The 27384-nt window shown below is 49.0% G+C and overlaps 1 protein-coding gene across 1 annotated transcript in view; it reads right to left on the bottom strand.

The window, feature by feature from the left end:
- The window catches only part of OTOG (otogelin), a 416567-nt gene that overhangs the window by 185086 nt on the left and 204097 nt on the right, over positions 1–27384 (bottom strand). Inside the window, exons 30-32 of the mRNA XM_063944165.1 lie at positions 12509–12535; positions 9767–9934; positions 9333–9611 (exon numbers count right to left, since the gene is read on the bottom strand). Coding sequence (XP_063800235.1) covers positions 9333–9611; positions 9767–9934; positions 12509–12535 — 474 coding nt within the window. The remainder of the gene's footprint in view (positions 1–9332; positions 9612–9766; positions 9935–12508; positions 12536–27384) is intronic.

The following is a 27384-nucleotide window of genomic DNA, read 5'->3' as shown; positions in this document are numbered from 1 at the left end:
GTTAGGGGGCCATTGGGGGATGGTAGGTATACTTGCCTTCTCCTGCCGGGGGTTCTCAACATCGGGATGTGGCGGTTGGTATTTGGAATGCCGGCAATTCAATCCCAACCCGTCTACAGGGCCCGGAGCCTGCAGTGAATTTGCAGAGCTCCAGTTACAGAGCGTGACTATGGTCAGTGGGTCAGGGTCACACTCATGAGATTCAGCATGCAGAATCAGCGTTCACTGCTCCAGCAGCAACGGTAGGTGAACAGTCGCTTGCTGCAGCGCAGGCTGAGCGGTACCAGGCGGGAGCCATCTTGTCCCCTATTGCAGGTGCTAGCAGAGCTACTGGGACAGCCAAGTAACTCTGCAGCGAGTGTGCCGCAGAGCTCCATTGGAAGAGCAGCGGTCATACTTGGATCCTGCTGTGACCCACACAGGTGCTGCTGTACATGCAGGTGCCCCTTCAGGGCTTGGAGCCCGGAGGCAGGTGTCTCCATTGCCTCAGGGAGTTATGCCCGTGTGTGCAGTGTGTACCCGGCATAAGCAAAAAAAGACACAGAAAAGATGTTTGACGCAAGCTGAGTCGCACAGCACCAGGGTCGCAGAGAAAGGCCGTTTGGCACGAGGATACATCTGTACCTCTCCCCCAGTCCATTTTCCCCGCAGTTCTCAATAACATTTTTTTTTTACATTTCCGTTTATTTGTTTATTTCTATACACCCACAGTTTTGGCATCTTTGTCATTTTTTTTTCATGAGCTACCGTTAATAAATATGACACAGAGTCTACTGAATTCAGCAATAGTTTAAATTTATTTGCACTTGACTACGGTAACCCAACCCCCACACACACATAACAGAAGAGAAGTTCAGTCCGCACAGTGCCAAACTCATAAATGTCACCGCTCCCTTCTCGCTTTCCTCGGATTACTCTGTAACAGGAGAATTCCAGCTTTTATTTATCCCTGAAACTAACTCCGCAGACCACCTCGTTCTTCTGGTAATCTATCTGGAAGATTACAGGAGCCTCTAACACCAAAACCACCACTTACAACAAGTCTGCGAGCCCGTCCCTCCACGTTTAGGGCTTATTCACACTAAACATTAGGCATGGCTGCTGTTGCCAACGCTGATTAGGGTGTTAGGGCCACACAACCTTTATTTCCTGCATTAATGCACCGAAAAGCACAATGGGTGAAAAGCAGATCGCTTTAGACGCACTCTGTCCAGCGAGTGTACTGTATGTGAATAATCCTTTACTCTCTCTTATTATATATATCTGCCAAATGCATTATATGTATTGATTGAGACATACATGATCTGCGGGAAGTTCCATAAATCTCCATAGCATACAAGAGCCCTGAGATCTCCTCCTGTATCTGTCACTTTAATTGGGCGTGAGGAAGGGGGGGTGACCGGGAACAGCACTTTCTGCTTACTCGCTGTGACCCCGCATTTGTATCTGCTCCATAACGCTCAGCACATGGTACACTGCTGTCAGCCCCTCATTGTGATTATCAGTCACCTGTTCCCGGGGTCAGTGCAAGACGAAAACAAAAGGCGGGGTGACTTTGATCACTCTGGATATTTAATATGTCGCCTGAGGGGGAAAAAAACGTAACAGTCCGAGAATGGTGTTAAACAAGGGGAGCCCGGTGTCTTCATTAGGCCGCAGGGTCCCTCCCTATATAGATTTGTGAATTTTAAAAGATGCCATTTTCTATTGGATTAACTTTTATTTCACATTAAGGGGTCTATTTATTAGTGTTACACGTAATATGGCAAAATATATAAACTCTCTCCACGATTTAGCATTATTATATTCTGTGGCTGCTGAGCGACGCTCACTACAAAGGAATCTTATCTGCAGGATTATGGTTATCACAGAAAAGGATGTTGTTCCGCTCTACCAAGCCTGCGCTGGAGACGGGGCGTTCCGCTCTACCAAGCCTGTGTGGGAGCCGGGGCGTTCCGCTCTACCAAGCCTGCGTGGGAGCCGGGGAGTTCTGCTCTACCAAGCCTGCGTGGGAGCCGGGGAGTTCCGCTCTACCAAGCCTGCGTGGGAGCCCGGGGCGTTCCGCGCTTCCAAGCCTGCGTGGGAGCCGGGGAGTTCCGCTCTACCAAGCCTGCGTGGGAGCCGGGGAGTTCCGCTCTACCAAACCTGCGCGGGTGCCGGGACGTTCCATCCTACCAAGCCTGCGTGGGAGCCGGGGCGTTCCGCTCTACCAAGCCTGCGTGGGAGCCGGGGCGTTCCGCTCTACCAAGCCTGCGTGGGAGCCGGGGCGTTCCGCTCTACCAAGCCTGCGTGGGAGCCGGGGCGTTCCGCTCTACCAAGCCTGCGTGGGAGCCGGGGCGTTCCGCTCTACCAAGCCTGCGTGGGAGCCGGGGAATTCCGCTAAGCCTGCGCGGGAGCCGGGGCGTTCCGCTCTACCAAGCCTGCGTGGGAGCCGTGGAATTCCGCTCTATCAAGCCTGCGCGGGAGCCGGGGCGTTCCGCTCTACCAAGCCTGCGCGGGCGCCAGGGCGTTCCGCTCTACCAAGCCTGCGTGGGAGCCGGGGCGTTCCGCTCTACCAAGCCTGTGCGGGCTCCGGGGCGTTCCGCTCTACCAAGCCTGCTTGGACACCGGGGCGTTCCGCTCTACCAAGCCTGCGCGGGCACCGGGGCGTTACATCCCACCAAGCCTGCGCAGGACCCGGGGTGTTCTACTCTACTAAACCTACGTGGGAGCCGGGACATATGCAGAACTGTTCCAATGTATCTGTGGGCATTTTCTTGTCCGCCCACAGCAGCCGGTTTATGCTGATATTTGGCCACCTATGCTGATTGCCTGTCTTCATGTGGATGACCGGCCTGGCAACATCCGGCATAAACAGGCATCCCATGTCCATACACACGAGGACGGAAATCTGTCAACACACTGTGTAGGCGAGGTGTGACGTGCATTCGGCGATCGCTCTCTACGGCACATGCGCAAATTGCAGATATCTGTGGGATCAGTCCACATTTGGACTTGCTCCGGACACAGCCTCATTAGTTACTAACCTACAGTGTTCCAGGGGGATCATCACCAGCGGTAACCTGTTAATATATTATAGACCAAGTCCTAAGGCCAGCAAAGATACTACTTTCCACCAACAATAGATTCTTTTATATACTTTATAGACCCCTTAGTATAAGGCGTACGAGAGGCTGAGAAAGATCTATACTCCACATCTTGTACAGCACTTTCTCCAGGGGACGCCTTACGGTGCTGGAAACTGTGCTTTTCTGGTGATGCAAACCCATGTTACAGCCTGCTGGTTTCACTGCAGCTTCTATTTGTGGGGAGTCTTATGGTCAACAATACACTTCCCATACACTGTAAATGGAAGAGCACCACCTACAGGCTCTGACAGTGTACTACATTAAATCAACCTGCTTAAAAATAAATCAATTACTGTGCAGTCCTAATGATGACATTCATCATGTCGCTAAGATAATGGTGACATGGTTATAATGTCGACTTTGACCATGCTGACATTCATCATGTAGACAGTAATGAAATGGCAACATGTTAGAATGTCCACATATTGGGGGTAATTCTGAGTTGATCGCAGGAACTTTGTTAGCAGTTGGGCAAAACCATGTGCACTGCAGGGGAGGCAGATATAACATGTGCAGAGAGAGTTAGATTGTGGTGTTTTCAATCTGCAGTCTAAATTGCAGTGTAAAAATAAAGCAGCCAGTATTTACCCTGCACATAAACAAAATAACCCACCCAAATTGAACTCTCTCTGCACATGTTATATCTGCCTACCCTGCAGTGCACATGGTTTTGCACAACTGCTAACAAAGTTCCTGCTGCGATCAACTCAGAATTACCCCCATCGGCATTACAAATCTGAGCAGACCTGCCCTAAGCGTGCCCATGCCTGATTCGCACAAGCTCTATGGTTTGTCGTGATAACAAATATGGGTGAAAGAAACCTGGGGCTTTATTGTTCATTTCATAAGAAGCTGGGTGAGAAAAGTCCTGGACCTCATTTGTTATTACGAAAAAGTAAATAAGTGAAAGGTCCAGAAACCGTATTGTCATTATGAGAAGAAGCTGAAGTAGAGGTCAGAGGCCTGGATTATTATTATTATTATTATTATTATTATTATTATTATTAAGGGAAGAAGCTGGGAAAGAGGTCCAGAACACGTATTGTTACTATGATAAGCTGGGTAAGAGGTCCAGAACATGTAATGTTATTATGAGAAGAAACCAGGTAAGAGAGGTCCAGAACACGTATTGTTAGTATGAGAAGAAGTCGGGTAAGAGAGGTCCAGGACACATACTGTTTTTATGAGAAACTGGGTAAAAGAGGTCTAGGACATGTATTGTTGTTATGAGAAGAAGCCGGGTAAGAGAGGTCCAGAACATGTATTGTTAGTATGAGAAGAAGTCTGGTATGAGAGGTCCAGGACACATACTGTTTTTATGAGAAGAAGCCAGGTAAGAGAAGTCTAGGACATGTACTGTATTGTTGTTATAAGAAGAAATCGGGTAAGAGAGGACCAGGACCTGGACCTCTCTTACCCAGGATACATACTGTTATGAGAAGAAGTCTGGGAAAGAGAAATTAGGACATGTATTGTTGTTATGAGAAGAAGCCGGGAAAGAGAGGTTCAGGACATGTATTGTTATGAGAAGTCATCGAGTAAGAGAGGTCCCAGACACATACTGTTATTATGAGAAGAAGCCGGATAGGAGATGTCTAGGACATGTATTGTTGTTATGAGAAGAAGCCGAGAAAGAGAGGTCCAGGACACATACTGTTATTATGAGAAGAAGACGGGTAAGAGACGTCTAGGACATGTATTGTTGTTATGAGAAGAAGCCGAGAAAGAGAGGTCCAGGACACATACTGTTATTATGAGAAGAAACCGGGTAAGAGAGGTCCAGAACACGTATTGTTGGTATGAGAAGAAGTCGGGTAAGAGAGGTCCAGGACACATACTGTTTTTATGAGAAAAAGCCGGGTAAGAGAAGTCTAGGACATGTACTGTATTGTTATTATGAGAAGAATCTGGGTAAGAGAGGTTCAGAATGTGTATTGTTGTTATGAGAAGTAGCCGGGTAAGAGAAGTCTAGGACATGTACTGTATTGTTGTTATAAGAAGAAATCGGGTAAGAGAGGTCCAGGATACATACTGTTATTATGAGAAGAAGTCTGGGAAAGAGAAATTAGGACATGTATTGTTGTTATGGGAAGAAGCCGGGAAAGAGAGGTTCAGGACATGTATTGTTGTTATGAGAAGTCGTCGGGCAAGCGAGGTCCAGGACACATACTGTTATTATGAGAAGAAGCGGGATAGGAGATGTCTAGGACATGTATTGTTGTTATGAGAAGAAGCCGGGAAAGAGAGGTCCAGGGCACATACTGTTATTATGAGAAGAAGACGGGTAAGAGACGTCTATTACATGTATTGTTGTTATGAGAAGAAGCCGGGCAAGAGACATCTAGGACATGCATTGTTGTTATGAGAAGAAGCCGGGTAAGAGACGTCTAGGACATGTATTGTTAGTATGAGAAGAAGCCGGGTAAGAGAAGTCTAGGACGCATACTGTTATTATGAGAAGAAGCCGATAGGACATGCGTAGGACATGTATTGTTAGTATGAGAAGAAGCCAGGAAAGAGAGGTCCAGGACACATACTGTTATTATGAGAAGAAGACGGATAAGAGACATCTAGGACATGTATTGTTGTTATGAGAAGAAGCCGAGTAAGAGACGTCTAGGACATGTATTGTTGTTATGAGAAGAAGCCGGGTAAGAGACGTCTAGGACATGTATTGTTGTTATGAGAAGAATCCGGGTAAGAGAGGTCTAAGGCCTGGATGATTATTATTATTATTATGAGAAGAAGCCAGGTGAGAGGTCTGAGGCCTGGATTGTTATTATGAGAAGAAGCCGGGTTAGATGTCTGAGGCCTGGATTATTGGAATCATTATTTTGTTTGAACATCACATGAAAGATCCTCTTACAAGTTAACGAGGATATATGAGGACATATGTTTGAGACACATAATTATTTGTACACATGTATAAGGCTGCCATGTATAACTGACTGTGTCTGGAAGAGGTTTACTTCAATGGGAGATGGGACATTTTCCTCTGCCCACAGTATTTCTGATTCACCATGCAGGAGGTCACCCTGAATTGCACCACGGTGAATGACTCCGCTGCACATGGTCTCGTGGCGCGACACTTCTCCGTGTCACTTAAGATTCCTCTGTGTTGTGATGTGCGTCAGAGAGCTGGTGGCATTACAGGAACCTTTCTAGTGCCCATTATTTCGTTCCAGAATACGTGCCTCTGTCTCGTCATATATACTTTCCCCACTAACATGCAAAGTATTCCCAATAGTCAGCAAGAAACCCAATCTGTCCTTCCCTCAGCTCCTGGGACTGGTGTAACTTTTCCATTAACTTAAACAAATGCTGCTATATTTTTAGAGCATGTAATTATCTGCATCAGCAAAGTGGAAGTGCTGAACCCAGCTATGGGGGAGAGGAGATTCCTGCGCTTATAAAACGCTATAGGAGGACACAATGGGAGTGACTCTGGAATAAGTCACATGATAAAGTACAGAGATCAGACATTGTTTTGTTGTGTGGCAGGCAGGATAAAGACTGTGCTGTATATACAGCTTCACCTAACCAGGTAACAGTTTGTATAACATATTTTCTTACAAGAGGACATTAGGCGATTCACAATGAGCGCATAATCTGGAATACAGAATCACTACAGTCCTTTTATCCTAGATAGAGTGTCAGCTCCTCAGGTTCTGGCTCCAAAGCTGCATCTGAAGCCTGGGATACCCATAGTCACTGAATAATGTAATAATGGCCCTCATTCCGAGTTGATCGCTCGCTAGCTACTTTTTGCAGCCGTGCAAACGCATAGTCGCCGCCAACGGGGGAGTGTATTTTCGCTTTGCAAGTGTGCGATCGCATGTGCAACCGAGCGGTACAAAAACATTTTGTGCAAAACAAGACCAGCCCTGTAGTTACTTATCCTGTGCGATGATCCTAGCGAAGGAGGACCCGGAATTGACGTCAGATACCCGCCCTGCAAACGCCTGGACACACCTGCATTTGCCCTACCACTCCCAGAAAATGGTCAGTTGACACCCATAAACGCCCTCTTCCTGTCAATCTCCTTGCGATCGGCTGTGCGAATGGAATCGTCGCTAGAAGCACAGCTAAGATGCACTTTGTACCCGTATGAAGTGCGCGCGTATTGCGGTGCATTTTTTTACCTGATCGCTGCGCTGCAAAAAGCGGAAGCGAGCGATCAACTCGGAATGACCCCAAATATACCTTGGGGGACATCCAATTAGCTGCGATAATGTGATCTGCGATAGCGGCTAAAGTTATTGCACCTATCTCCTGGAAAAAAAACTGCGTATTGCAGCCTGCGTGCTCCCGTTTTTCGCACCTATCCTATTCCATCATTTTCGTAAACATGATCCGCATGATAATTCTAGCTGGCAAAACCAGGGATAAGTATAGGAGAAAGTGGGGAAATCTGCTCATACCGCAAAAAATCCAAACTAATATAGGAAAACATTATAGAAGTCTAATAGTGGCCAAAATATAAAACTATTTGGTGTAATTAAATCGGGTCAGATGGCTGTTATAGGCTTTTTTTTTTACAAAATGTGAAAAAAGGATAGAAAGCTACTTTTTTCAGCAAAATAAGTGCTCTCATTAAATTTGGGATACATAAAAATGGGTATAAGTATATAATTGGGTCATTATAGGGGACTTTAAAAAAAAAGTGGAAACAGACCGATTACTCCTACCTGCAACTCTAAAAACACTTGTCCCACTCATAAAGCACCCCAATATACCTGTCCCATACCTTGTACCCCAATTTCCATCACTTTGCATTTTTTTACCCCAAAAATGATATGTCATTATTGGCCAATTAAAAAAACATATAAACTTCAAAGTGCCTAATTAGTCATTCCGGGGAAAGGGGGGCAGGGGTGTCTCAGTGGTTCTGAACCAAGGCCCTCATTCCGAGTTGATCGCTAGCTGCAGTTGTTCGCTGCATAGCGATCAGTTAAAAAAATGGCAAAACTGCGCATGCATATGCACCGCAATGCACACGCGTGGCGTACAGATACAAAGAGCATTGTGGTTTTGCACAGGTTCTAGCAACGCTTTCAGTCGCACTGGAGAACGCAGGGAAATTGACAGAAAATGGGAGTTTCTGGGTGGCAACCGACCGTTTTCTGGGAGATTTGGAAAAACGCAGGCGTGGCCGGGCGTTTGCAGGGCGGGTATCTGACGTCATTACCGTGTCACTCGTCGCAGCAATCATCGCACAGGATAAGTAACTACAGGGCTGGTCTTGTTCTGCACAAAATGTGTTTGCAGCCGCTCGGCTGCACAGGCGTTCACACTCCTGCAAAGCGAAAATACACTCCCCCGTGGGCGGCGACTATGCGTTTGCACGGCTGCTAAAAGTAGCTAGCGAGCGATCAACTCGGAATGAGCGCCCAAGTCCCCATATTTTTGTCTTAAACTAGGGATTTTGCACTACTTATCCTCTGCTTAGAGATGGTGAAGAGAAATCCGCGATCAAACCTATAGATAACTTTTCGCAGCTAATTGGATACAGAGTTATCGCAAATACAATAAAAAAGCCCTGTTTTTATCGCAAAACAATGTTACTGCACTTATTGGATACCCCCCCCCCCTTTGTAACAATAATAAAAGACAGTCAGGTTTATATTTGGCTGCGGCACAGTAAGCCTTACAACAGACAGAGAGAGAGAGAGAGAGTGGGGGAACCCTCTGCTCCGTACCCCAGGCATGTGCCCGATTCAGCCAGGGATTTAGTGGTGATTGAAGGTCCCCTGGTCAGGAGATCTTAGGAATTTGGCCATGACAAAATCTGTCATTTGTGTGAGTTAGGAGTGTGCCGGGAACAGCTGCCGCCCCATGAAACCCCGCAAAATAAAGGCAGATTTACAGAGAGGACATTTAACACTTAAGCTCCCTGAAGAACAGAGCAGCTGGGTCTTTGTGTCCTAATGTGATGCATGTGTCAGGGCTGATGCCAGGCCGGGTATCATTTGTCCTGAGAAATAAGAGCCCCATCGTACCCAGCAACAGTAAAGCCCCTCCTTTGCTGCAGGTGTGCCATTATATAAACCACTGCAGCAGTCATAGCATTGGATTGCCCTGTCTGATCTAAGATCACCTAGATAAGGCCAGCATCATCCCTCACGTCATGTGAAACAAGCAATATGTACATAAAACCATACTAAGGTAGAAAATACTGCTCACAGGTGGAATCCATCCTCCTACCTGACAACTTGAAGAGCGTAGACAGTCGGTACACAGGGGAATGATAATATTTCGTCAGATAAATGGACGAAGCGGAGATCTGCATAAAGTGTCCGGGCTTGGCGAAACTCTCGTAGGCGCTGTACCCGGCGATCCACGTGTTCTTGTGGATTATAAAGGTGGAGCGGATCTGAAAGTCTTCACTTCTCTGCCACTTGGACACCACCAACGTCCCGTTGCTGCCCAGATGTAAAAAGAAGTTTGGCCGCTCGGCTAGCTCGAAAGAGACCAAGTTTCTGTCTGTGGAGGAACAAACATGGGGTCAGGTCCAATAAACCTTTGGGTTGGGGTGGGGGGGGGGGGATAAACTAACTACGGAAGTCTTGAATTATTATCCATGTGCCTGGCTCAGCGCTGCACCAGATAATGATGATGATGATGATGTGAGATCTCACCATGCGATTTGCGCTTGTACAGTCCTGGCGTCAGCATGAAGTTTGCCGTGTGTCCCGGAATCGCTCCGTCTCTCCTCATTGGCATAACAGCGGCATCGGACAGTCTGACTGATAACGCCAGGCCTCTGTCAACGTAACTGAGCAGCTTGTACGGCCCCTTCCCAAGTACTGAGAACACAAGACAGAGAATTAGCGGTTAATCCGGTTATTTACTAACAGACACATAATTATAGGCAGGACGCACAAGTGGCGTCAGTGTTTGCAAAGTATACGAATTGCTGAAGCGTATTTAGCAATATTAGTATGGGTTATTTCACTGTAGTCCCACAAGTCAGGGCACAACATAGTGGAGAATGAGCGTGTTGCAAATTATGCAGTTCCCACAACCGCAGTATTTGCCAAAAGCTTATACTCAGCCTGAGCTTGTACTGTAATTTGATTTTTTTATTTTCCCTTAAAATCAAAGGAAAAATCCTGCTCTCGTGCTCCAACCATTCCTTCTCGCCCATTTGGCTATAATCAACGCCTGTACCCATGGAAGTGAGGAAATAGGCCATGGTCCTCTGGCCAAAGTACCAGTAGTAAAATCCAACCCATGGTTGTGGATCAGCTCTCTGGGACAGAAGATTAGTTGCCTTATCACATGGGTACATCTTTTGAGCGCTCTTCAAATCTAAGGGGATGTGGTTTTTGGATTCTCACCTCAATGAAGTATTCTGGGAGAAAAAGAAACCAGGGCTAAAATCCCCTTCATTAGACCCTGGCCAAATAATGGGACCTTAGTCCTTTTGTTCCCGGTCTGGATAACTCTGCAACTATTTAGTACTTGGTTTAATATTTCTTCCCCACAATATAATAATTTATCTTATCACTGACCTCTACTGCCCCCGTGTGGCAGCACTAATCTATACAAATCCAACTGGGGCTGTTTCAGATATAATTAAGTAGTATTACGCACGCAATTAGTGCTTCCACTTTCACAATCCCAGTTTTCCAGCTATGTACCCGTTTTTCCTGTTCAAAATTCCTTGCCAAAATTGCATTTAAAATACCTTGGTACATACATAACGTGAAAGCAAACAAAATGTACACAAATCCAAAGTGTAATGTATGAAAATACAAGTACGGGGGGGGGGGGAACAGGGCAGAAAAGGTAGTTTTACCCAATTTCAAGGGATTCGAATAATCAAATTTCCTCGTAAAATCCAAGTAATATGGAAAAGATGGCGCAATCACGCCATATGTGGGAGAGAGAGTGCTGGTCTCTGATTGGCCAAATATCTCTCTATTGTTCTGGGCTGGTTTTCTGATTAGTAAGTGGCTACACAGGTGTTGGTTTTACATTCTTTATACTTGCAGGGATATATACGCTTTCCACTTTGTCTGCTACACATAATTATGCTAATTGTAATTATGTATCTACTTTATATATGTCTGTACCTATGTATCCCATTGTCAGTTCTATCCCCTTGTATGTCACTACAAAACCCTTATTACTGTTTCTAAATACAAGATAATAATGCATTTAATATTAATAATACAGGTTCAGTCTCCCATATCCAAAATGCTTGTGAGTAAAACTATTGTGTATATCGGATTTTTCTGTATCATGGAATATTTGCATACTATAATGAGATATCATGGTGATGGGACCAAAGTCTAAGCACTGAATGCATTTATGTTTCATATACACCTTATACACACAGCCTGAAGGTCATTTTATATGTACAATACTTTTAATAATTTTGTGCCTACAACAAAGTTTATGTACATACACCAAATTATTATTTTATTATTATTATCCTTTATTTATATGGCGCCACAAGGGTTCCGCAGCGCCCAAATACAGAGTACATACTGTATGCACATCATCAAAACAGGAAAACAGTGACTCACAGTTGAAGATAATATAGGACAAGTACAGGGTAACTAAGCATAACTACACCAGTAAACGACATCGAGATAAGTTCCAAGGTGGCCAAAAAAATGCAGGAATTGGGCAGTTGAGGATTATTAAAGTAAAGGTGGGTACACACTGGTAGATATATCTGCCGATCAATGATCGGCAGATATATCTATGGACGGATCGGGCAGTGTGTTGAGCATGCACACTGCCCGATCCGTCGGGGACTGACGTCATGAACTGGGCGGGCGTGTACACTCGCCTGCCCAGTTAAGCTGTCAATCACCGCCGGCTGCCGCAGCATGTGTACAGGCGTACACACACAGCGTCGCGCCAATATACCGGTAGATATATTGTCCGTCGGCTGTGCTGTGGGGTCGACGCGATACATCTGTGAACGACGGAGTTCACAGACGTATCGGCCGTACACACTGGCCGACGGACCCGCGATATATCGGCCGTTCAAGAGAACGGCCGATATATTGGCCAGTGTGTACCCACCTTAAGAAAAGGATAAGCATATGAGGGAAGAGGGCCCTGCTCGTGAGAGCTTACATTCTAAAGGGGAGGGGCAGACAGACAGGGGTGACAGGGGTTCACTTAAATTCATTTAGATTTCATTTACACACAGCCTGAAGATAATGATATACACTATTTTTCAGAATTTTGGACATGAAACAAAGTTTGTGTACACTGAACCATCAGAAAGCAAAAGTTTCACAATCTCAAAAATTCTGTATTTCACGATTTTGGATATGGAGCCTCAACCTGTATATAATGTCTCCATTTGCAGAGAACCAGCCATTATTGATAAGTAACAATATAAATGTCAGACTCACTTTTATTGTAGAATTCACAATCGTAAGCTGGAAGAGAAGAATATTACAAAATGAACTTCATTTTTATATAAACATTGAGTTCTGATGTCATGTAAACACTTTATTCACACTACTGTATATTATAACGTTATTACGCCTATGGGTTCCTTATGCTAAGTACACACTATACAATTATTGGGACAATCTGACAATAATTGGGACATTGGCCTGATTTATCCTATAGTGTGCATGAACGATCGGTTCTGCGTTTCTGCGATAAATCGGGAAAATCTTGCCCACAAATACGAACTATTGATTTTCTGATCTGTAGTTTCAAAGCAAAAATCTTGTCCACGATCTCCCGATATCGAGCAGTGGGGGGGTCATTCAGATGTGATCGCTGCTGTGTGTTTTTGCACAGCGGACGATCAGGTCCTAACAGCGCATGCACCGCAATGCGCACGCACGTCAGCCATCAACGGGCATCGCTGCTCAGCGACGGGATGGTGTGAAAAATCCGATTGCACGGGCGTCCGCAAGGTGATTGACAGAAGGAAGCCGTTTGTGGGTGGTAAGTAACTGACTGTTTACTGGGAGGGTTCAGGAAAATGCAGGCGTGCCAGAGCGTTTTCTGGGAGGGTGTCTGACGTCAGCTCCTGCCCAAACCAGCCTCTTCTCATCGCACTGTAGGAGTAAGTCCTGGGCTGCACACACACTGCACACAGAGGACTTTAGCAGCTCGGCGTACACATGGGATCGCACACTTGCACGGCGAATTTACACTGCCCCTGGAGGCGGCGACTATCTGATCCCAGGACAGCAAAAATTAGCAGCCCAGCGAACAGATCTGAATGACCCCTAGTGTGTGTGTATTCCCAATAATCTGCCCATATTTCCTATGTTTTCCTGTCACTATCCTCCTTGCGGACGTACATCCTCCTTGTGGGCGGACATATGCAAATGCAGTGTGACGTGGCAGAAAAAAAGTGTGTACTTACCAATACCCTGCAGATAAATCTTGTATGGCCCGGGCCTAGATCCCCTCATTAAGCTACAGAGTACATCACCTGAATATTCTATGCTATAGGACTGAAATAATCAGACACACTTTGGGGGACATTTACTAAGCAGTGATAAGAGCGGAGAAGTGAGCCAGTGGAGAAGTTGCCCAATCAGCAGCTCTGTATCATTTTATAGTATGCAAATTATACATGTTACGTCAATGCTGATTGGTTGCCATGGGCAACTTCTCCACTGGCTCACATCTCTGCTCTTATCACTGCTTAGTAAATGTCCCCCTAAATTTGTTGTCATTTAATCAACGGTGACTATCTGTAGAAGGACAATGCTGGGGTTATAGGATGTCTGCTGTATGGATATCAGGTTTGCTTATGTCACTTCACCAATAGAAACCACCATCATTATCACCAATACTAAGGCCCAGATTTATCAAGCCTTGGAGAGTGGTAAATTGCACTGTGATAAAGCACCAGCCAATCAGTTCCTAAGTGCCATATTACAGGCTGGGTTTGAAAAATGACAGAAGCTGATTGGTTGGTACTTTATCACCGTGCAATTTACCACTCTCCAGGGCTTGATAAATAATAAGAATTTACTTACCGATAATTCTATTTCTCGTAGTCCGTAGTGGATGCTGGGGACTCCGTCAGGACCATGGGGATTAGCGGCTCCGCAGGAGACAGGGCACAAAAGTAAAAGCTTTAGGATCAGGTGGTGTGCACTGGCTCCTCCCCCTATGACCCTCCTCCAAGCCTCAGTTAGGATACTGTGCCCAGACGAGCGTACACAATAAGGAAGGATTTTGAATCCCGGGTAAGACTCATACCAGCCACACCAATCACACCGTACAACCTGTGATCTGAACCCAGTTAACAGCATGATAACAGCGGAGCCTCTGAAAAGATGGCTCACAACAATAATAACCCGATTTTTGTAACAATAACTATGTACAAGTATTGCAGACAATCCGCACTTGGGATGGGCGCCCAGCATCCACTACGGACTACGAGAAATAGAATTATCGGTAAGTAAATTCTTATTTTCTCTGACGTCCTAAGTGGATGCTGGGGACTCCGTCAGGACCATGGGGATTATACCAAAGCTCCCAAACGGGCGGGAGAGTGCGGATGACTCTGCAGCACTGAATGAGAGAACGCCAGGTCCTCCTCAGTCAGGGTGTGCCCCTGACCAAGTATCAGCTCGGCAAAGTTGTAAAGCCGAGACCCCTCGGGCAGCCGCCCAAGATGAGCCCACCTTCCTTGTGGAATGGGCATTTACATATTTTGGCTGTGGCAGGCCTGCCACAGAATGTGCAAGCTGAATTGTACTACACATCCAACTAGCAATCGTCTGCTTAGAAGCAAGAGCACCCAGTTTGTTGGGTGCATACAGGATAACAGCAAGTCAGTTTTCCTGACTCCAGCCGTCCTGGAAACTATATTTTCAGGGCCCTGACAACATCTAGCAACTTGGAGTCCTCCAAGTCCCTAGTAGCCGCAGGTACCACAATAAGCTGGTTCGGGTGAAACACTGACACCACCTTAGAGAAACTGGGGATGAGTCCGCAGCTCTGCCCTGTCCGAATGGACAATCAGATATGGGCTTTTTTGAGACAAACGCCGCCAATTCTGACACTCGCCTGGCCGAGGCCAGGGCCAACAGCATGGTCACTTTCCCTGTGAGATATTTCAAATCCACAGATTTGAGCGGTTTAAACCAATGTGATTTTAGGAATCCCAGAACTACGTTGAGATCCCACAGTGCCACTGGAGGCACAAAAGGGGGTTGTATATGCAGTACTCCCTTGACAAACTTCTGGACTTCAGGAACTGAAGCCAATTCTTTCTGGAAGAAAATCGACAGGGCCGAAATTTGAACCTTAATGGACCCCAATTTGAGGCCCATAGACACTCCTGTTTGCAGGAAATGCAGGAAACGACCGAGTTGAAATTTCTTCATGGGGCCTTCCTGGCCTCACACCACGCAACATATTTTCGCCACATGTGGTGATAATCTTGTGCGGTCACCTCCTTCCTGGCTTTGACCAGGGTAGGAATGACCTCTTCCGGAATGCCTTTTTCCCTTAGAATCCGGCGTTCAACCGCCATGCCGTCAAACGCAGCCGCGGTAAGTCTTGGAACAGACATGGTACTTGCTGAAGCAAGTCCCTTCTTAGCGGCAGAGGCCATGAGTCCTCTGTGAGCATCTCTTGAAGTTCCGGGTACCAAGTCCTTCTTGGCCAATCCGGAGCCACGAGTATAGTTCTTACTCCTCTACGTCTTATAATTCTCAATACCTTGGGTATGAGAAGCAGAGGAGGGAAGACATACACCGACTGGTACACCCACGGTGTTACCAGAACGTCCACAGCTATTGCCTGAGGGTCTTTTGACCTGGCGCAATACTTGTCCAGTTTTTTGTTCAGGCGGGACGCCATCATGTCCACCTTTGGTCTTTTCCAACGGTTCACAATCATGTGGAAGACTTCCCGATGAAGTCCCCACTCTCCCGGGTGGAGGTTGTGCCTGCTGAGGAAGTCTGCTTCCCAGTTGTCCACTCCCGGAATGAACACTGCTGACAGTGCTATCACATGATTTTCCGCCCAGCGAAAAATCCTTGCAGTTTCTGCCATTGCCCTCCTGCTTCTTGTGCCGCCCTGTCTGTTTACGTGGGCGACTGCCGTGATGTTGTCCCACTGGATCAATACCGGCTGACCTTGAAGCAGAGGTCTTGCTAAGCTTAGAGCATTGTAAATTGCCCTTAGCTCCAGTATATTTATGTGGAGAAAAATCTCCAGACTTGATCACACTCCCTGGAAATTTTTTCCCTGTGTGACTGCTCCCCAGCCTCTCAGGCTGGCCTCCGTGGTCACCAGCATCCAATCCTGAATGCCGAATCTGCGGCCCTCTAGAAGATGAGCACTCTGTAACCACCACAGGAGAGACACCCTTGTCCTTGGAGATAGGGTTATCCGCTGATGCATCTGAAAATGCGATCCGGACCATTTGTCCAGCAGATCCCACTGAAAAGATCTTGCGTGGAATCTGCCGAATGGAATCGCTTCGTAATAAGCCACCATTTTTCCCAGGACTCTTGTGCAATGATGCACTGACACTTTTCCTGGTTTTAGGAGGTTCCTGACTAGCTCGGATAACTCCCTGGCTTTCTCCTCCGGGAGAAACACCTTTTTCTGGACTGTGTCCAGAACCATCCCTAGGAACAGCAGACGTGTCGTCGGAAACGGCTGCGATTTTGGATATTTAGAATCCACCCGTGCTGTCGTAGAACTACTTGAGATAGTGCTACTCCGACTTCCAACTGTTCTCTGGACCTTGCCCTTATCAGGAGATCGTCCAAGTAAGGGATAATTAAGACGCCTTTTCTTTGAAGAAGAATCATCATTTCGGCCATTACTTTGGTAAAGACCCGGGGTGCCGTGGACAATCCAAACGGCAGCGTCTGAAACTGATAGTGACAGTTCCGTACCACGAACCTGAGGTACCCTTGGAGAGAAGGGCAATTTGGGACATGGAGGTAAGCATCCTTGATGTCCAGGGACACCATATAGTCCCCTTCTTCCTGGTTCGCTATCACTGCTCTGAGTGACTCCATCTTGATTTGAACCTTTGTATGTAAGTGTTCAAAGATTTCCCATTTAGAATAGGTCTCACCGAGCCGTCTGGCTTCAGTACCACAATATAGTGTGGAATAATACCCCTTTCCTTGTTGTAGGAGGGGTACTTTGATTATCACCTGCTGGGAATACAGCTTGTGAATTGTTTCCAATACTGCCTCCCTGTCGGAGGAAGACGTTGGTAAAGCAGACATCAGGAGCCTGCGAGGGGGAGACGTCTCGAATTTCCAGTCTGTACCCCTGGGATACTACTTGTAGGATCCAGGGGTCCACTTGCGAGTGAGCCCACTACGCGCTGAAACTCTTGAGACGACCCCCCACCGCACTTGAGTCCGCTTGTACGGCCCCAGCGTCATGCTGAGGACTTGGCAGAAGCTGTGGAGGGCTTCTGTTCCTGGGAATGGGCTGCCTGCTGCAGTCTTCTTCCCTTTCCTCTATCCCTGGGCAGATATGACTGGCCTTTTGCCCGCTTGCCCTTATGGGGACGAAAGGACTGAGGCTGAAAAGACGGTGTCTTTTTCTGCTGAGATGTGATTTGGGGTAAAAAAGGTGGATTTTCCAGCTGTTGCCGAGGCCACCAGGTCCGATGGACCGACCCCAAATAACTCCTCCCCTTTATATGGCAATACTTCCATGTGCCGTTTGGAATCTGCATCACCTGACCACTGTCGTGTCCATAAACATCTTCTGGCAGATATGGACATCGCACTTACTCTTGATGCCAGAGTGCAAATATCCCTCTGTGCATCTCGCATATATAGAAATGCATCCTTTAAATGCTCTATAGTCAATAAAATACTGTCCCTGTCAAGGGTATCAATATTTTCAGTCAGGGAATCCGACCAAGCCACCCCAGCGCTGCACATCCAGGCTGAGGCGATCGCTGGTCGCAGTATAACACCAGTATGTGTGTATATACCTTTTTAGGATATTTTTCAGCCTCTCAGCTGGCTCCTTGAGGGCGGCCCTATCTGGAGACGGTACCGCCACTTGTTTTGATAAGCGTGTGAGCGCCTTATCCACCCTAAAGGGTGTTTCCCAACGCGCCCTAACTTCTGGCGGGAAAGGGTATACCGCCAATAATTTTCTATCGGGGGAAACCCACGCATCATCACACACTTCATTTAATTTATCTGATTCAGGAAAAACTACAGGTAGTTTTTTCACACCCCACATAATACCCTTCTTGTGGTACTTGTAGTATCAGAAATATGTAACACCTCCTTCATTGCCCTTAACATGTAACGTGTGGCCCTAAAGGAAAATACGTTTGTTTCTTCACCGTCGACACTGGAGTCAGTGTCCGTGTCTGTGTCTGTGTCGACCGACTGAGGTAAATGAGCGTTTTACAGCCCCTGACGGTGTTTGAGACGCCTGGACAGGTACTAATTTGTTTGCCGGCCGTCTCATGTCGTCAACCGACCTTGCAGCGTGTTGACATTATCACGTAATTCCTTAAATAAGCCATCCATTCCGGTGTCGACTCCCTAGAGAGTGACATCACCATTTCAGGCAATTGCTCCGCCTCCTCACCAACATCGTCCTCATACATGTCGACACACACGTACCGACACACAGCACACACACAGGGAATGCTCTGATAGAGGACAGGACCCCACTAGCCCTTTGGGGAGACAGAGGGAGAGTTTGCCAGCACACACCAAAAACGCTATAATTATACAGGGACAACCTTTATATAAGTGTTTTTCCCTTATAGCATTTTAATATATATATACATATCGCCAAATAAGTGCCCCCCCTCTCTGTTTTAACCCTGTTTCTGTAGTGCAGTGCAGGGGAGAGCCTGGGAGCCTTCCCACCAGCATTTCTGTGAGGGAAAATGGTGCTGTGTGCTGAGGAGAATAGGCCCCGCCCCCTTTTCGGCGGGCTTCTTCTCCCGTTTTTCTGAGACCTGGCAGGGGTTAAATACATCCATATAGCCCCCAGGGGCTATATGTGATGTATTTTTAGCCAGAATAAGGTACTATCATTGCTGCCCAGGGCGCCCCCCCCCAGCGCCCTGCACCCTCAGTGACCGCTGCTATGAAGTGTGCTGACAACAATGGCGCACAGCTGCAGTGCTGTGCGCTACCTTATGAAGACTGAAGAGTCTTCTGCCGCCGTTTCTGGACCTCTTCACTTTTCGGCATCTGCAAGGGGGGTCGGCGGCGCGGCTCCGGGACGAACCCCAGGGTGAGACCTGTGTTCCGACTCCCTCTGGAGCTAATGGTGTCCAGTAGCCTAAGAAGCCAATCCATCCTGCACGCAGGTGAGTTCACTAAACCTCACACGTCAGATGCATCCACGCGCCACTCAAGCACACTTATCTTATAAAATAAAGACACAACAACTGTAATTGGCGTGAAAGGGGTCAGCTTTTATTTTTCTGACTGAGAGGGAGGCCTATTAAATACTAAGACTAAAATGCAGACTTCCCTCTCTAACTAAGGTGGCGGGGAGAAGAACGGTTAAGCATGATAAACGTAACATGGGTGATCAATGTTATAATACAGAAAAACAAGCAATAAAAAACATATGTGTGAGGGAGCCTTCTGCCCCAGATGTTCCGGGATCGGCCTCCTGCCTCCATCCCAGACATCGAAAATCAAAAATCCAAGGACAGGGGTCGGCTTTCTGCCACTACCCCTGCCCCACCAACAGTTGCAGGGACGGAGGTACGCTCCGCCCCTACATGGTAAAAATTGGGCCACCGGCCCCGCCATCCACATATGTTTATACCAGTTATATGGACCCACTTGGTAAAGCGATGCCCGTAAACTAATTATAAAACTATAAAATTTACCTAAAAGTACACCCAAACTTACTAACCTTGAACTCATAATTAAAATTAAGTAACCGTTCAGAAACCGGCCACCAAAAGCCGACACAATGAACCCGACTGTAGAACAAGAATAAAATAAAAACCAAAACCAAGTCCCCAGGGCGGGAGGGTGGGTCATGAGAAGAGCTGAAAAGAGGGAGGAAGTACCATGTCAGCAGCCTATATGTATGACAGGCCAGCCCCTATACATGATCCAGCCAATCAGCCCCTCGGACCCTCTCTCCACGTTCCTCCCACCACAAAACATTAACCCCTTCCAAGCCAAGGTGATGCACTGAGTGGCGCTGAGGAAGCCCCGACGGTTCGTTTATGCTGCTATGGTCACAGTATGTTCCCTACGCAGTCTTAAACCTCACACGTCAGATGCATCCACGCGCCACTCAAGCACACTTATCTTATAAAATAAAGACACAACAACTGTAATTGGCGTGAAAGGGGTCAGCTTTTATTTTTCTGACTGAGAGGGAGGCCTATTAAATACTAAGACTAAAATGCAGACTTCCCTCTCTAACTAAGGTGGCGGGGAGAAGAACGGTTAAGCATGATAAACGTAACATGGGTGATCAATGTTATAATACAGAAAAACAAGCAATAAAAAACATATGTGTGAGGGAGCCTTCTGCCCCAGATGTTCCGGGATCGGCCTCCTGCCTCCATCCCAGACATCGAAAATCAAAAATCCAAGGACAGGGGTCGGCTTTCTGCCACTACCCCTGCCCCACCAACAGTTGCAGGGACGGAGGTACGCTCCGCCCCTACATGGTAAAAATTGGGCCACCGGCCCCGCCATCCACATATGTTTATACCAGTTATATGGACCCACTTGGTAAAGCGATGCCCGTAAACTAATTATAAAACTATAAAATTTACCTAAAAGTACACCCAAACTTACTAACCTTGAACTCATAATTAAAATTAAGTAACCGTTCAGAAACCGGCCAACTGCCAGGTTACCAACCTGCCACCGCCACCTACTCCGAAAAGACTAACTAAAGGGACCTAAAAAGCAGAACAAAACTAACTAAAGAGACATAAAAGTAGAATACGGACTAATGCAACGAAACCCAAGAAAACTACCTAAAGGTACCTAAGAATGTGAATAAGGTCCCCCAAGAAGATCAGTATACCAGCCGGCCGCGGGTGCCGCCCGGAGCCAGTCCCGCAGGCCGTCCCCAGCGGAGGCCTCTACGCCCCCACCAGCGCACAGACCGCAGCTTTTGCCGGGCCAGCCCAGACACGAACAGCCGCAGATGTATGAATGGCCGTCAAATCATATAAAGTGCGGACCTAACCGCCGTCCTGCAAAAGAAGGGTGTGACGCAGGTTAATAAGCAAAATAAATATAGTATGAGTAGTAGATGGGCAACCTAACTGCGTCCCTAACGGGGAGGGGGTTTTGGGGGGAAGGGTCGCCCAATTTGACTTGAGGCAAAAACACAAAACTTCGTTAGCCGGCAAAAGCCGTAATTAAAACCAACGATAAAACAAAAATTCCTCAAGGCCCCCGCAATCGCAAAGTGCAACTGCGGCGAGCGGCTAGTCCTCAAAGGGGCGCACTGGTAGGAAAAGGCCTGATATAGCGTATGACTGCACCAGACCTCCACCTACCCAGTGCCCGGACTTCGACTTCGGACCCACCCGCCGCAGCGGCTGCTGGCGCAGCGCCGATGCGGAAAGAGTGAGTCCCAGTGTCGGCCGGAGTTAGACCCAGGTACAAAAAAAACAACGTTCCAAAACCGACCGGGAGTGATATCTGGACAACCGGGAACCGTCACGATGGACGAGCTACCCGGTGGGCGTCAGAGGCCGAAGGGACGAATAAGCCCGGGCCGCGGGCACTGGACAAATGCCCCGCGCAAGAGCCTGACCCATTCGAACCCACAGCCCCCTGCCGACTACGTCCGTCTTGGAGCGCTGAATCCGACACCACAAACCGTCGGGGCATACGACGACGCAGGCCGCCAGCACGGGCGAGGCTGAAGTCCGAGAGACGGACCCCAGCTCACCCATCCTGAGCGTACCGTGGAAAGGACATCGTAAAGGCCGCCACGAAGAGGCGAACCCGTATCCCCAATATCGTATCCCCGTATCGTGAGCGCTGAATCCAAAACCCCAAACCTTCGGGGTGTGCGTCGACGGCCTTTATTGACTGAACGGAAGGCATAGTAAATCTAAACTTGTATTAAAAAACTCCCTGTCCAACTAAGGGACGGTTGAAAATAGTTATCACACATAGCAGAAAGCAGACAGCTCAGGAAAATAAAATATCTCAAAATCATAGTTGAAATAATAACCTAAATGTTGGAGGGCCAGGGCCTTCTGCCCCGATGATCGGCCTTCTGCCACCATCCCTAAGGGCCTGCTACCCAGATGTTAAGGGATCGGCCTTCTGCCACCATCCCTGAGGGCCTGCTACTCCGATGTTATGGGCCACATAGCAGACAGCCGACATCTCAGGAAAATAAGATATCTCAAAATCATAATTGAAATAATAACCTAAATGTTGGAGGGCCATCTGCCCCGATGTTCTGGGATCGGCCTTCTGCCACCATCCCTGAGGGCCTGCTACCCAGATGTTATGGGATCGGCCTTCTGCCACCCTCCCTGAGGGCATGCTACCCAGATGTTATGGGATCGGCCTTCTGCCACCATCCCTGAGGGCCTGCTACCCAGATGTTATGGGATCGGCCTTCTGCCACCCTCCCTGAGGGCATGCTACCCAGATGTTATGGGATCGGCCTTCTGCCACTATCCCTGAGGGCCTGCTACCCAGATGTTATGGGATCGGCCAGATGTTATGGGATCGGCCAGATGTTATGGGATCGGCCTTCTGCCACCATCCCAGCCATCCCGAATCCAAAGCAACTATGGGCCATCTGCCTTGTGAGGGGTCTTACCCACTATGGCCCCTCTCCAGAAGGTAGCTATTCGGCCAGATAGGCCGTAAAAGTTGCAGGAGCCAAAGACCTGTGGGCTAAATCCTCCAATCTGCACACCGAAGCAGGACAGAAGTCCCCTTGGATTAGAGTTGCAGGAGCTAACTGCCGAAACCACTGCCAGTCGCCGCGAGAAAGGGTATCATCAATTTCGTTGCGCTCGGCCGGGACATGCTTGTCTCGCAACGTAATGTTGTTCACCCAGCATAGCAAGACTATCTGTGTGAAGACCCGCAGTCCAGCAAGGATGTGGACTCCTGCCTAATGATGGCAAAAAACCACGGCCAAATTGTTGCACCAGAAGACATCCAGCAACAGCAAGAATCGCAAGCACCAGAGGCGTCCATGAAAAGCTCCAGAGAGAAGGTGAAACGAACTAGAAATCCGACCAAATACGTAAAACCCTCGAGTGCTAAACTAAGAAATGATGAGGGTGTCTAATCCAAACTGTCGCCCATTCCAATTTCCCACAGCAAAACTCTACCCATTGGGATAACGTTCCAAGCAAAAAGAAACAGGCCCAAGAAGGATTGCGCCTGTTGTAGAGTAAGCTTGTCCACGGTGAGCTCATAGAGGAAACCATCGGGAAGACGCAACACCGTGTCCCCAAGGAGCCTTCAGAGACCCCCGACCGAATCCCTCTGAGGGACCCTGCCAACGGCCACCGCAGCAAGACAACAAGACAACGCAGCGAACAGAGCCAGGTGGGCCGAGCAAAAGAAATCATCCAGGTAGTGCGACTTACCCCGCTCGCCCGTCGCTTGCTGCGGACCCCAGTGGAGGAAAGAACTGCATCTTTCAAAGTCAGCGCACGAGAGAGAAAAAACCCCACAGGGAGGCAGCGATGGATGTATTAGCCATCATCCAGTTGAAAACCCATAATCGAAAGGCGAAAGGGTGCAGCGGAAGGAGCGAAATGCTGACGCGATGTCCAATTACACATAGCCGCCCCCGGACCAAACGACCGAATGGCATCTATGGTCGAATCAAACTTACAGATAGGTAAACGACCCTACCTGATAATAGGGATAGCCTTATTAACAGATGACCCGAGAGGACAGGTAAGATGGATGAGAGAGCCTAACATCCCAGCCAACGACCATGCGGCCGCAACCTTCTGCCGGAGCACGGCCGGAAACCACCGAGCCGAATGCAAGTTCGTACTAGCCCCGTGATCCGCCAGACCATGTATCGGCAAGAGGCTACTAGGTGCGAAAACCCGAGGTAAGAATAGGGCATACACCGGCCGCGTGAGCCGTCACAGGCAGAGTATGAGCGCTCAAAGTCTAATTGGGGAGGGGGCTGTGGCCAACGTTTGGGGCCGCAGGAGCACGGCTCTGTGGGTCGGAATTACCCCTGTGCCGTGTACTGGGGCAGTCCTTGATCCCGTGGCCTACGACACAGCTGATGCAGGAGTGACGAATGCGACACCGCCGCCCCAAACCGCATTGGGCAGGATTGAAAGTGAAGAATTAACCATGCCCCCGCGCGACATGAACCACCGCAAAAGCTGGCAGAATGAGAGGCCGATCGTGGAACCCGTCGTTCCTGCTGTACCGGCTGGCTCTGCGGCAGCTCCGAGCACAATCCCACATGCTGTTTGCCCCGGAAGTTCCAGTAGTAACGCCACCAAGTATGGTACAACACGTGTATAAGGAATTGAAGGCGCACGATGTTCATGTGTTCGACCGTGCGCGACTCTGAGTAACACGCCGCCAAGATCAACATGCACCTAACTCAAGTCGTGTAGGAGCGCAAAGTGTCCTCGCTGTCCCGGCCCTTTTGCTTAGCCGAAAGCAAGGCTATACGAGCATCACTAGTAAGAGCAAAATATAAGCAGATATGCCCTTACGGATCCGGTCTCAGACCGGGGCCGGAGACCACGGTGCACTGCCGTGTTGGCGCAGTGAACGGTGTACTACTCCCCCGACACTTGCGAGGCGGGATAGGTTGAATGCCGTAGCTCGCGGCGTTTTTTGACCCTGGACTCTGTGCAAACTGTCGCAGGAAGGGGACACACCCTCCGAGGACGTGGAGGCAAGGGCAGAGTCCGTGCCGCTGCGCCTATCGCGCTTGCCGGTACCCCTATGCGCACTGTTGCCGCTGCGAGAGGAGCGGGACTGAGTACTAGATCCCCCCCCTTCCTACTACGGGGGTAACTGCGCTCCCGTCGGACCAGTCAGGGCCCGATGAAGACTCACCAGTAAGAGGGGGAACTCCGTCCGTCCCAGCAGCCGCCGTACGACTTGTAGATGCGTCGACTGACTCCATTCCTGGCCCGACGTCTGCGGCTGGGGAAAAAAAAAAAAAAAAAAACGACAATGTTCCCCCGTTCCCCAAACGGACCCGCATCCGCGTGGGGTGGGGCAGGCGGGCGGCTGTCACGCCAGAGGACAGGAGAGATTGCGCATTGTTATCCGCCAAAAAAGCAGCGGCCCATCCCGGTGTCCCGGGTACGGAGGATAACGAGGGAGCTACCGTCGACACGGCAGCAGCACAAATAGCGGACAAGGTGGTGGCGTTCACCACGGGATCAGCCGCCGTGACAGGGGCTCTAAGATCAGACGCGTCACGCGATTAGCGCGCCCCACAGGAGGTACGCAAACCTCCTGTCGGGAGAAAGGCCCCTGGAGGCGAAGCCGGAGAGTCGCCAGAACTAGAAAGAGGCGGCTCAACGTCTGCAGAGTGCTGTCCGCTGCAGCTACGGAAGCAGACATCTGGACGCGTGGAGGGACTGAATGCTCGCCTACTGTCATCGTCCGCCGCCCCCGCATGAAACCGGTAGGGCTGCATGTTGACGGCTGGCGGCAGTACAAAGCGGGCCACTAGCCGCCGGGAGGGGCCGGCATCATGGGTCCAACCACGGCAGGAGAGGCCAGGAGGTCTGCCCTCTTCTAACCGGCCCTGCCCTTAACGCAACTGGCAACGGGGGATGTGAAACCGCAGAGCGGGGGCGACACTCCGCTCTGTCGGGGGAGGGCGCAGGCTGGACCTGACCGGCCGAAGGGGGAAGGGGGGGGGGGGGGGGTGTGGTGCGGCCAGATGGGTCTGGCCTCATCGGGCCCCCCAGCCGGCAGTATGAGATGCCGCACGCAGACGCTGCCTAAACTGCATGTGTCTGGCAGCCACGCGACCCCTCGCCCGCCCAGTAACCCCAGTAGTGGAGGTTCGTGGCCGCCTTTTTTATTTGTTTTTTTTTTTTTTTTTTTTTTTTTAATTATAATTATTTATTTATATTTTATTTATTTTTTATTTTATTTTATTTAAAATAAACCTTTTGGGCACAGTATCGCCCCCTGGTGGCAGCAAGCCGCCGATCCACGGGCCGGGAGCTCCGTCCCGGCCCCACGTGGTCGGAGCTGCTGCTGGTGGCGCCTAGCGACGGGCTCAGGGACGGCAGAGCATCGTCCCTGGCAAGCCGCCGCGTGCGCCCTCTATCCCCCGCGCTCCGTCCCCCGCCGCGGCTAGCAGCGGGGACGGAGAGCGCACTCGCGGGGGAGCACGGGCGGGCAGCTGAGGCCGGCCGCGCGCGCACAGACCCTCTCTGGCAGCCACAGCAGGCACTCCCCGGGCTGGCTGGACCTCAGGACGTCCAGGAGCCGGGCGGGGGGCAGCGGTGCGAGCTGAAATTCTGGCGGCCATACGCCCTCTATCCGGGGAGGCACAGAGCACCTATTAAACGGTAAGGTAAGAATAGAAGGGTAAAGAGACCAGGAGAAGTGGGAATATAAGAACAGAGGAGAGGGAGTTAAAGAAGAAGAAAGGGATATTTTAAAAGTATGATAAGAATAAAGGTATAGGATAGGATATATTAAATGAGATCAATACTTGCAGTCATGAGAAGAGCTGAAAAGAGGGAGGAAGTACCATGTCAGCAGCCTATATGTATGACAGGCCAGCCCCTATACATGATCCAGCCAATCAGCCCCTCGGACCCTCTCTCCACGTTCCTCCCACCACAAAACATTAACCCCTTCCAAGCCAAGGTGATGCACTGAGTGGCGCTGAGGAAGCCCCGACGGTTCGTTTATGCTGCTATGGTCACAGTATGTTCCCTACGCAGTCTTTCTCTCCCCTAAGTCCCTCGTAGCAGTGAGCCTGTTGCCAGCAGGACTCACTGAAAATAAAAAACCTAACAAACTTTTACTCTAAGCAGCTCTTTAGGAGAGCCACCTAGATTGCACCCTTCTCGGCCGGGCACAAAAATCTAACTGAGGCTTGGAGGAGGGTCATAGGGGGAGGAGCCAGTGCACACCACCTGATCCTAAAGCTTTTACTTTTGTGCCCTGTCTCCTGCGGAGCCGCTAATCCCCATGGTCCTGACGGAGTCCCCAGCATCCACTTAGGACGTCAGAGAAATGGGCTTAAACACCTCAAGGAGCTGCTACATACCAGGGAGAAGCACAAAGCTGATCCTCTAGCGGTTTAGTGGCAGATGTATATACATAAGGGTGGGATCCTTGGA

Source organism: Pseudophryne corroboree, chromosome 11, assembly GCF_028390025.1.
Source record: "Pseudophryne corroboree isolate aPseCor3 chromosome 11, aPseCor3.hap2, whole genome shotgun sequence".
Taxonomy (NCBI): domain Eukaryota; kingdom Metazoa; phylum Chordata; class Amphibia; order Anura; family Myobatrachidae; genus Pseudophryne; species Pseudophryne corroboree.
This window is presented reverse-complemented; position numbering and strand designations above follow the sequence as displayed.